This window comes from Mytilus trossulus, chromosome 3 (genome assembly GCF_036588685.1).
Source record: "Mytilus trossulus isolate FHL-02 chromosome 3, PNRI_Mtr1.1.1.hap1, whole genome shotgun sequence".
In the NCBI taxonomy this organism is placed as follows: Eukaryota; Metazoa; Mollusca; class Bivalvia; order Mytilida; family Mytilidae; genus Mytilus; species Mytilus trossulus.
In genome coordinates, this window is record NC_086375.1 from 76,752,023 (window position 1) to 76,765,206 (window position 13,184).

Below are 13,184 nucleotides of genomic sequence, written 5' to 3' on the forward strand. Positions count from 1 at the left end.
CAAGACCTGAACTAAAATTAAGAACATCATAATATTCATTATGCTAAAAATAGGTGTTATGAAATCGGCAGGGGCGGATCCAGCCGTTTCAAAAAGGCGGGTCCTAACCCTTGACAAAAGGGGAGGGGGTTAAAACTACATGTCCCCATTCAAATGCACTGATCCTTAAAAAAAAGTGGGGTCCATAACCCGGAACCCCCGCCCCCTGGATACGCCACTGAGCGGGTACGGTATATAGCTCAATACATTTTTTTTATAGTTTCAACAATCGATAACATCCGTTTGTTGCTAGTTTTATCACAAAATATCTCCAATATTAAAAGTCTCTGGATCATAGTGGGTGCCATATTACCTAATTTTTTTTTCCTTCTAAAACGTGCTTTGTATATAGAAATAAGAAGATGAGGTATGAGTGCCAAATAAGACATCTTTCCAACAAAAAAATAATCTAGTAAAGTAAGCAGTCATAGGTTCAATGCTGAAAAGTAAGCCATAAATGACCCAAAAATTACTTGTGTAAAACAATTTACAAAAAAAACAAACCAAAACGGCCCAATTAAATATATAAAAGGAGAAAAAAACTATCCCATAAAAAAATAAATTGTATATGAGCCTGTATTTCAGTGGTTGTCGTTTGTTTATGTGTTACATATTTGTTTTTGTTCATTTTTTATATATAATTAAGGCCGTTAGTTTTCTCGTTTGAATTGATTTACATTGTTATATCGGGGCCTTTTATAGTTACTATGCGGTATGGGCTTTGCTCATTGTTGAAGGCCGTACGGTGATCTATAAATGTTAGTTTCTGTGTCATGTTGGTCTCCTGTGGAAAGCTGTTTCATTGGCAATCATACCACATCTTCTTTTATTTTATTATTGAGCCAACGCTGCAATTTTCACAAAACATATCAAATTTTCCACCTTGTCGCACATACACATGGATAACATCATTACAGCTTATTTCCTAATGCATGTAGGGCAAAACTTTGGTTAGCTTGCTTGCTTTGTTTGTATATTGTACAAAATATAAAATATACAAGTTAAACTATGTCTATACATGTATATTGTTTAAAGATGTCGATCTTATTTTCAAAGCTTGTATAAACAACTATACAACCAAAGCAAGCAAGCCAACCAAAGTTTTACTTTGCAGTATAAGAAATCAGCTGTAATGATTTTATTCAGTTTGGCAAATGTCCGAGCCCGTTAAAAAACGAACAAACTGAAACTACAGTTGCTGACCTTTACTACCTTCAAAACAAAGGGAACAGTTTGGAAGTCCCATATACTGAAATGTGAAAAAAATAAATACTTATAGATTTTGTTAACACTGCGATGTATGTAAATACCTTTTCGCCTTTTTTACGAACACAAAATTCAAGGATCACACATTAGCCTTTAATTATCTATACAAAAATTGCTGTACCCATGAATATCAGCACCGGGTGTTATCGACGGCTTACTTAATTTACACTAGTAAGTTGTCATATGGGTAATTATGTTTTCTCGCTGTTGTTTCGTTGTTGTCTGGTGGACAAATACATAAAATATCTGTGCCATCATCAAACATGTTAATGGCTATATATCGGGTAATTCAAACCCTTTTTTCTTCGCATAGAAACAACTCTTCGTTAATCTGAGCATGGAAGTAATACTTTATATCATGAACTATAAATAAGGATACACAAAATGAAAAACTAAGCAAAATTGTGAATCCCGCATTGCACGAAAAAATGTGTTGTATTTCAGTAAATAACACGTGTTCTTGGTTGATTGTAAACACGTAGTAGTCCATCATGCATTGTGACTCATTTAGTGGATTGGTCAAAACCTAGGTAAAAATAAATTGCGTCACATGTAAATAAACAATTACATGTGCGAGAACATAAGTATGCTAATTTATGCATTTCCATATAAGGTAGTGGTCCTGACCTGTTTAATGTAGAATAAGGTTAAAATCATAATAAATAGTTTATTATTAAGATACCCTAATAATGATTGAGGTCAAGTTAGGTTTAAATTGGCCCCGAAGTTAAATTAAAAGCAGGTCATACTATTGTAGTTTTACAATAGTTTCTGAAGATCATATGCACTAAATTATCATAATTTAAATTATTATATTTTTAAGTTGAAGCCATTTGGAATTGTGTTTTTTTTTCAAACATTTTCCCCATAGACTTCTATAGTAAACTCTATGATATATTTTAGCCACACGGCCATTTTCGTTGAATGGCAGGGTCAACGGATACATTTTTCAGTAGAGTTATCCCTCGAGGATGCGGTGTGTCAGTGTAAGATCCCCGATGGCCGGATAACACTGACACACCAAGTCCGAATGGGATAACTATCATACATCCCAGCTGTTTAAGATTAGACGAAAACACATTTACAAGTCATGAAATTTAGTTTAGAACGCCACACAACAATTATAATAAACTTTATATATTGCTATATAATGTATACCCTTGTTGACCCCCGAACACGACGAAACAATGTCATTTCCCCCATTTTCACGGTTCACTGAACATTTAAAATGATAGTGCAGATGGGGCATCCGTGTACTGGGGACACATTCTTGTTTAAAAACTAGATACCTTATGTTAGTATAGGCCCAAGTTTTCTTTTAATGGCCCAGTAGTTTCAGAGGAGAGATTTTTGTAAAATTTAACTAACTGACCACGACGGACGACAGTGTGTCATTTTTAATTCTCAGTGTGTAATTTTTGATTCTCAGTGTTGGTTTTGAAGTTTTTAAATCTCACTGTGCTTTGTTGTAATTTTCAGTGGGTAAATTTGTCGAAAAATGGTTTAAACATAGGATTGACGAGAACGGCTTGTCATAGGCGACAGACGAATGACGTGATGAATGCTCAATTGACCTTTTGGGTCAGGTGAGCTAAAAAAAAACGGGATTCCATGCTGGCGTTACTGTTTTAAAAGTATATATCTGTATAACTTGTAGATGAATTTTTCTTAAATCCCCCTTTATTCATCTTTGCTAGCCAAGGGTTACGATCCCCTCCCGCTCTCTTCACCCTTGATTGAGATAAAATTTCAGAGACACAAGGAAAGGATTTTTATTGGTGAGAGTTTCTTGAAGAAGATGAATCTTTTTTTTTTTATTAGAATGGTTGTAACTCATCTTTTAAAGATACAAAGAATTGGTTTGGAAATTTTGCAGTACTTGTAGAAAACAACTTGATTCAAACAGGATAGCACCTCCAAATTTTTACGATGATGTTGTTTATCGAGTCCATATATTTAGATACAATCTGTGTAAACTTATCGATCCGTAAATCTATAATACTAAAATAACGAGGTTCAATTTGTCAGCCGTCATCAGGTTAAAACGGCAAATCAAAGAATTCAACTTTATATATAGCTAATATTATATAGGACATTGGTGTAGATTAAAAATTACACCACTCCAGAACCTTTTGTTGTCCACATACTATAATTAATATTGCCAGTAATTAACAAGTTCCGGGTCGAATCCGATACCGATACCAATAGTATATTCACCTGTTACCTATAACCTTATCTGTACCGTTCCGCATCTAACAGGTGTTCTTCTCCTTCTTTAGGTTTTCAGAAGTCCTTCACAATGATCTGAAGATTATTTACTGTTTTCGCGCTGCGCGCGTGGCCTATATATTTATATTTACAAAAAAAAATAAAAAAAATTATTTGGAAATAAATTTGAGGTTCATTATTTAATTTATTAAAATTGTGATTAAAACTATGTACATAGGCTAATAATGGGTTAGGCGAATTTGTGGAGAACAGCTGGTGTGAGCTGTTTTCTGTAAGTGTCGACTGTGGCGACAGCGACTGTTTGCATTGGTAATAAGTTCTACTGAAGAACTAACTGAGTTATGGTATATTGAAAAAATGAGTATTTATAGTATCTTTTTTGGTTGAAAGGTGCACCGCCATACGGTGTATTTAGGATTTTGCTATTATATATACACGGGTCATAACCACAGGGTTGACACTACTAAATTCAACCTTTGTCACATTGTTCCCTATTGTAGTATTTTAATCAGTATGACTTTCTAAGATGACAAAACGAATACTTAAAATCTGATCTTAAATTAAGGCGTATAGGTACAGTTTTCAATTTGTTAGCCGGCATGACGTAAAACAGCGAATCAAAGAATTCAACTTCAACACAGTCCTCGCCCAACATACATGTTTAGCCAGTGAATTGTAAAACACCAAAGACACCTGTCTGCTGTGGAAATATATATTATTGACAGTCCTGTATCATTAACTTTTTAACACAAATAAGTTAATATTTTAACACAAATAAGTTAAATAAATACATGTACAGCACATTTCAAATGTTCTTTTAATTAAAGGGGCGTACCAAGTGATTTTTCAAAGACTCAGGGGCGTAATGCCATATAATTTTGCATGCAAAAAGGGGGCGGAGCGCATTCTCCCAAACGGACCTACGGTATAGTTGATCAATTAACAACTTTGTTAAAAGCCCCAGTCACACTGTCACGTTTCAAGTGCTACGTTTGACTACGTTTTGAAGAGGATTTCTTTTTGTCGAGTATCAAGTATCGAGTAACAAAAAGTGAGTATCGAGCTATAAAAAGTGAGTATCGAGTTACAAAAAGCGAGTAGCGAGTAACAAAAAGTGAGTAGCGAGTTATAAAAAGTGAGTATCGAGTTATAAAAAGTGAGTAGCGAGTTATAAAAGGTAAGTAGCGAGTAACAAAAAGTGAGTAGCGAGTTATAAAAAGTGAGTAGCGAGTTATAAAAAGTGAGTAGCGAGTAACAAAAAGTGAGTAGGAGTTATAAAAAGTGAGTAGCGAGTAACAAAAACCGAGTATCGAGTTATAAAAAGTGAGTAGCGAGTAACAAAAAGTGAGTAGCGAGTTATAAAAAGTGAGTAGTGAGTAACAAAAACCGAGTATCGAGTTACAAAAAGTGAGTAGCGAGTTATAAAAAGTGAGTATCGAGTTATAAAAAGTGAGTAGCGAGTTATAAAAGGTAAGTAGCGAGTAACAAAAAGTGAGTAGCGAGTAACAAAAACCGAGTATCGAGTTACAAAAAGCGAGTAGCGAGTAACAAAAAGTGAGTAGCGAGTTATAAAAAGTGAGTATCGAGTTATAAAAAGTGAGTAGCGAGTTATAAAAGGTAAGTAGCGAGTAACAAAAAGTGAGTAGCGAGTTATAAAAAGTGAGTAGCGAGTTATAAAAAGTGAGTAGCGAGTAACAAAAGGTACTTATCATTTTTATATGAGCGCATCATAGTCCATTGCAAATGATATTCATTTTAATTCATTAATTTAAATTGATATATTTTGTTTGCCATTTTGAAAGAACTAATGTTAAAGTAATATACTAAAATACATATCATTCTTATAAATGTAGTACGACTGTGCAAGACCCCCATGTGTGTTTAAGTTTGCTTACGCCCATTTCGTTGTGTCACAGCCAACTACCTTATCCCTAGATGATCATGTGTCTATATTAAACTATAAACAGAGACATCTTTATTAAAATAGTACGTAAGCTTGAAATTTCCAATTAGTATAAAAAAATAATGAAAATAATAGTGAAAACCTATCTGTAAAATACACCTTTTCTTTACAATTAAGGAACTGAAATTAGATACAAGGAAAGAATTTTACTTTTCAAATTAAATTTTGAATTTGTAAACTTATGACAAGGTTTATAATATGTTATCCTCAATTGGAACTTTAAATAGTAATTTTTGGATTCAAAACCTATGACTGTAATTTTTGCTCTAGTAATGATATAGGTGATGCATTTCATTACTTGTTCCATTGTAAAAGAATATTTTTATAACCATACCATAACGCTTGTTTGGAGATGAATTAAAATTGAGAATGGAAATGGGGAATGTGTCAAAGAGGCAACAACCCGACCAAAGAACAGACAACAGCAGAAGGTCACAAACAGGTCTTCAATGCAGAGAGAAATTCCCACACCAGGAGGCGTCCTTCAGCTGGCCCATAAACAAATATCTATACTACATGAACTAGTTCAGTGCTAATGAACACCATACTCAACTCCTAATTGTACACAAGAAACAAAAATAAAAAATAATACAAGTCTAATTAGTATTCTTCTTGACATGCTAGTGCTTTGTATTGGAAAACGAAACAACATAACTCCGGGGAGGACTGAGGCTTTAATTTCAATTTGTATATTGGTGTTTGAATAAAAGATTTTTCATAATTACACTTTGTATTTTTATGAATAAATTTACAAATTAGCTAATTATGGGAATATTTATCAAAACGTTAAGCAATAATCCAGGAAACATACACTATATCTGTATTAGTTTTGTTAAAAAATGCATATTAATATTGGTAGTAAGGACCTACATGTAGTTCTTAATTGAGATCCTCATCAGATATCCCTGGCCATATATTTTCTTTTTTGTCATATAAAGAAATGCTCGAAGTTAATATGTACGTACGGGAAACAAGGAACATTATCCCCAGACAAAAAAATGATTCTAAATACATAGATATAGGAAAATGTGGTATATGAGTGCAATGAGACAGACTCTCCATCCAAGTAACAATTTATAAAGGTAAATCATTGTAGGTAAAAAAAACAGCCTTCAACACGGAGCCTTGGTTCACACCGAACAACAAGCTACACGTTCATAAAAGATGAATTTTATTACAAAGGATAATCCTCATGAATTATACTGGAATTGTCCTTTGACCTCACTGATATTAATATGTTTATGTGTTGATCTGTGATGGGTATATAGATCTATGTTAATGAAATCCTTCACCGAATACGGGACCACAATATTACTAGTGGTAGACCCCAATGTTCAACAGTCTTCAATTTCTACCAAATATGGGCTGTCAAAAAAAAATGCTAACATTCCAATTTTCAATAACAGTTAACAGCAAATATATTATCACAAAAACAGATAACAAAAACCCTAATAGTCCAATAACAGCTAACAATGAATAAGACAATAACAGCTAACAGCAAATATATTTTCAGAATAACAGATAACAAAGAATCAATTTGCCCCATAACAGCATAACAGTTAAACCCCTTGCTCCCCTCTTTGGTTGCCAATGAGACATATCTCCATCCATGACAAAATCTCTTCAATGTAAGCAATTATAGGTCACAGTACAGCCTTCAACATGGAGCATTGGCGTGTGCCGCAAAGTAAGCTGTAACCCCCCAACTTCACATGTAAAACAATTCAGATGAGATTAAACAACACCCAGATTTAAATACGAAATCATCAATGTTAAAACATGTATATATGAATTACAGTAACAAGAGACAACAAAAATCATAGATTTCTTACTTGAAACAGGTAAGTTAGGAAACCGTTTATATATTTAGGGAGGTTAAAAGTATGTGCAGGATCTGTCCCTTTCCTCTAACATAGGACAGTGGCATTACCGGTACAGCACAACATAAGAACAACCAAGTAAAACTCTGAAGAGAACAGCTTTTAAGTTTTAACTCATCGGGTCGATATTAAGCAAACTATAAACAAATAATCAGGTTAGATGACGAAATAAAAACATTTATCCTGATTTAGAATGATTTATAAATAAAGTAAAACGACTATCCTTTGCAATGAATTCATATAAAATAGCATGGTATCAAATTGTATTGAATGCCTTCAGAATTAGTAAGTAATGAAAAGGGAAACAAACCATGAGATGATCATTCGTTGAAAAACCCAAAATATAAATGATAGCTTTTGTTACTCGATACTCACTTTTTATAACTCGATACTCGCTTTTTGTTACTCGCTACTCACTTTTTATAACTCGATACTCACTTTTTGTTACTCGCTACTCACTTTTTATAACTCGATACTCACTTTTTATAACTCGATACTTGCTTTTTGTTACTCGCTACTCACTTTTATAACTCGATACTCGCTTTTTATAACTCGCTACTCACTTTTTGTAATGTTACTTGCTACTCACTTTTTATAACTCGATACTCGCTTTTTGTTACTCGCTACTCACTTTTTATAACTCGATACTCACCTTTCATAACTTGATACTCGCTTTTTGCAACTTGATACTTGCTACTCGACTAAAAGTAAATCTCCGTTTTGAAAGCGTAGCGAAACGGGAATATATGTAAGGAAGCGTATCGAAACGTAGTGATCTTTTTTTCAAAACTGGACATGCCCCGTATGTTTTAAAAATTCAACAACAAACGTAGCGAAAATTGAAACGAAGTAGAAACCTAGTAAATACGTATCAAAGCTTTAATAGCGGAACGCAACAAAACGTGCTTACTACGTGTCGAAACGTATCAATGCGTGGTGAAAACGTCGGTCTACATGTACTTATACGTAGTAAAACGTGATAAGAATGTAGTACAGACCTAGTTAAACCTAGTTTTCAAAATAACGGGACATTTGTGTTCAAAACGTAGTTGAAACGTAGAATTTCAAAACGTAGTAAAACTTGACAGTGTGACTGGGGCTGTACACTTTATCGGATCAAATTATGAAACAGAAAAATCTTTTTTCATTTCTTATTACACTTTATGATATTATGTCTACAATTTAAATCTTAAATCGTTGTTTCAACAGGTCAAAATAAGGTAATTATATTGTTTGTGATTTCTTAACTTGAAATATCCAAAATAACTAAAACTTGATTTGGATTAGTATTGACGGAATTTAACTATTTAAATTTTAATTCCTTTTAAGTAACATTTAATGAGGTTTATATTCAAGTACAAAATGGTTACACATAAGTTGGAGATTAATCAGACTTGGTTAAGATGGGACATGTTTTCAGAATGAATTAAGATGAACAATATTTTGGGGAGAGGGGAGTTGGAGATGAATAAAACGTGTTTTTATTGTTTTCTTTGCAATTTGAATTTTAAATAAGTACATCTTTCTTCAATTAATCTTCCTATTATCATATTCTTGAGAAAGATGTCGTACACCACTTTAAAATACATTAAACGCGGATCTCAAACTAAGAGATGTGGGTAATGCGTCAATAAGACAGCAAGCATTCCACCTATGCCAATCAAGTGTGTCATATAGACTAAGTGTTCAACAAAAGACAGGTGCCTAAACAACTAAATCGTGTATGTGATTGTCGGTTCAAAAGTTCACTCATAGCTCGTTGTATTGTTATATATATTTCCGACTTTAAAGAACACTCATTTGATTTGATCGTCATGAGTTAATATAAAAATGTGAATATATGTAATAAAAACAATCAACATCTGCTATCAAAACACCATCCTCCAAATACTGTATAACAATTTAGGAAAAAGACTGAATATAAAAAGGTTTTAATTTCAAATTTATCAAGCGTGTATTTCTTTTAAAATATGTATTTCCCGCTTTCTTTTCCCCACAAGAAAACTCTCACGTGAGTTCTGGATTGAACTTCGTTTAACTATTTCTATAACGTTTATGTAAATTGATAGTGTCACGTGTTAAAAAAGTTATGAGCTCATACGTCGTACGATCGAGTCAAATAGGATCACCCGAGTCGTTCAGATTAAATTACATAATAATTAAACTAACTTGCTGTGTCACTAACTATAACATGAATGACTACAAATGTTTGTTTTCATTATTAGAAGTGACCTGAGATGGCAATTGTACATTACTATTGCTCATGCTGTAGCGCAATTCTGCATATGTGTCTATTAATGTCTTCGGTATTTATCTTGTTTCATCTTTGATAGTGTAATTTAAATGATAAAGAGTGCAATTAAAAAAAACATAGAGAAGATACAAAGAAGGTGGGGGATTCGAAGTCCAATGGAATAGACAATACTCTTGGAAATAACAAACATAAGTCCAATAGAACAGATAATACCATTGGAGATAATAAAATTAATTCCAATTGAACAGACAATACCATTGGAGATAGCAAAAGTAAGTTGAAAAGAACGGACAATAACATTGAAGATAACCGTTGAAAAGTAAGTAAAAAAAACCCAGACAATACCAATGGATATAATAAAAAGTCAAATAGAACAGACAATACCATTGGAGATAACAAAATTAGGTCAAATAGAACAGACGATACAATGGAGATAGCAAAAGTATGTCAAATAGGACAGACAATACCGTTGGAGATAGCAAAAGTAAGTAAAAAAAAAGAACGGACAATACCATTGGAAATAACAAAAAAACAGGCAATACCATTGGATAAATACAATTAGGTAAAATAGAACAGACAATACCATTGGGTATAGCAAAAGTATGTCAAATAGAACAGACAATACCGTTGGAGATAGCAAAAGTAAATCCAACAGAACAGACAATACCATTGGCGATAATGAATTTAAGTCAAAAAGAACAGACGATACCATTGGAGATAGCAAAAGTAAACCCGATAGAACAGACAATACCAATTGGAGATAGCAAAAGTAAATCCGATAGAACAGACAATACCATTGGAGATAACAAAAGTAAGTCCGATAGAACAGACAATACCATTGGAGATAGCAAAAGTAAACCCGATAGAACAGACAATACCATTGGAGATAGCAAAAGTAAATCCGATAGAACAGACAATACCATTGGAGATAACAAAAGTAAGTCCGATAGAACAGACAATACCATTGGAGATAACAAAAGTAAGTCCGATAGAACAGACAATACCATTGGAGATAGCAAAAGTAAACCCGATAGAACAGACAATACCATTGGAGATAGCAAAAGTAAATCCGATAGAACAGACAATACCATTGGAGATAACAAAAGTAAGTCCGATAGAACAGACAATACCATTGGAGATAGCAAAAGTAAATCCGATAGAACAGACAATACCATTGGAGATAACAAAAGTAAGTCCGATAGAACAGACAATACCATTGGAGATAGCAAAAGTAAATCCGATAGAACAGACAATACCATTGGAGATAGCAAAAGTAAACCCGATAGAACAGACAATACCATTGGAGATAGCAAAAGTAAACCCGATAGAACAGACAATACCATTGGAGATAGCAAAAGTAAATCCGATAGAACAGACAATACCATTGGAGATAACAAAAGTAAACCCGATAGAACAGACAATACCATTGGAGATAGCAAAAGTAAATCCGATAGAACAGACAATACCATTGGAGATAGCAAAAGTAAACCCGATAGAACAGACAATACCATTGGAGATAACAAAAGTAAGTCCAATAGAACAGACAATACCATTGGCGATAATGAATTTAAGTCAAAAAGAACAGACAATACCATTGGAGATAGCAAAAGTAAACCCGATAGAACAGACAATACCATTGGCAATAATAATCAAAGAACTGAACATCGGATGACCGCAGGTTATTGTGGATGGTCCTACAAGCACTTGTCTCAGGGGGGAAATCACATCTCTATTCCTGAAAGTGAAGTTACTGTACAGATATAAAATTCTGGGACAAGTTCGCGCGATAGGATGAATAATTAATGACATGGAAGTTTCGAACTCATCCTTACCGTAATGACTATTATATTTAGTGATACAAATCAGTTTACCCTGGTTTATGTAAGAAATAATTCATTCATGTCATGCTCTATGCTCATTTTAACATGGGTAGGCATTATATTTGTCAATATTTTACACTGAGCGTTAGCAAGGTGTAAAATGTTGCCAAATATAATGCCTACCCATGTTAAAATGAGCGTAGAGCATGACATGAAGGAATTATTTCTATTCTAATAGGACAAATACAGTATTTTTATAGGTCGAGGCGAACGAAAATACCGTAAAAATGTTTGGCTTTTCCTGTTTCCTCCCCGAGGAGTCTGTGCAAAAAAATTCATATTTGATAAGTTTAAAAAATATGACTGGGTAAATGTATGTTGTTTTATAAAAAAATATATAATAAAAGTGTATGTTAGCTGCTTGTATATATTTTAAAGGATAACGATGGAAATAACGTTAAGATACACTGGAATTTCGTGCGCATGTGTCAAACATGTTTTTTGTGCTCATTAGAACACGGTTTTGTTTACAAAACGTAATAAGGACGTCATATTCAAGGGGTACAATCAAAATCACGTGATGGATATACACACACCGGAAGTTACAGTCGAACTCGCCGCTTGAAAGGTTAGAAGTTGCATTTTCTTGTTTATATCAATTAAATTTTGATTAATAAGTTGGCACACCGAATGTCGGATAGTATGTAAATTTAAAATACACAATTGTTTTTGCTAGAAAGCATGCAGTTATTGCAAACACTTCGACACAGTTCCAAATTTTCGACGGATAACACACACACTCAATATTTTTTCAACGGATAACCACACACTTTGAATATTTTTAATCAAAATTTCATAAAATTGTTTTCTTTATGATTTGTTTGGCAAAATAAATGCATGTCTCAATTCAACACCGCTACCATTGATTTATACAATAAATGTTTTTACGATAAACGCTTGGTTTATTGTCGAAAATCCAATTTTCAAAAATGATACCACACACACCGAAAAAAAACAACGGATAACACACACACATTATTTAAGCTAATCGCAAAAACGTAAAAACAAACAACCATCATGACATGCAGTTCGTACTAAGTGAGTTTATTCATTATTTAAATTTATCTCGTATAAATAATGAAATTTTGATTACTACTACGGGAGAGGTTAACGACTATGACTGGCTATAAAGCCCTTTTACGGTAGGAACACTGAAATTTATGTATTTATATTGATATGCAAATGAAATGATGTCGGTTCTGTATGTTAATCAAACCTGTTCGCCCTTCGTTGTACAAATGCGTTAAGTCCCTTCGATTAACATTCGATAAACAATAATATTCGATTACCATTCGATAAACAATAATATTCGATTAACATTCGATAAACAATAATATTCGAGTAACATTCGATAAACAATAATATTCGATTAACATTCGATAAACAATAATATTCGATTAACATTCGATAAACAATAATATTCGAGTAACATTCGATAAACAATCAAGGTCGTGGAAGCTGCAAAATGATTTGTCGAACAGAACACAATTCCGAGTTCACTTGTATAAATTTTTAAGACCTCTAACCAGGTTTTGTAAGATACACCACGCGACATATAAGAAAATTAAAGCGATGAGAGATTGCTTTTCAATTAAAATGTTATATAGGTTAATGCTTATATTAAATTGTTCTTATGTTTTTAGTATAATGTAGTAAAATACATCATTTGACTT

General features: G+C 33.2%; 1 protein-coding gene across 1 annotated transcript; it reads left to right on the forward strand.

Moving 5' to 3' along the window:
* Positions 1-10,309: 10,309 nt before the first annotated feature.
* LOC134711042 (putative uncharacterized protein DDB_G0281733) lies at positions 10,310-11,395 on the forward strand. Its single transcript, XM_063571471.1, has one exon. It carries the CDS (start codon positions 10,310-10,312, stop codon positions 11,393-11,395), a length of 1,086 nt encoding a protein of 361 aa, XP_063427541.1.
* The last annotated feature ends 1,789 nt before the right edge of the window (positions 11,396-13,184 follow it).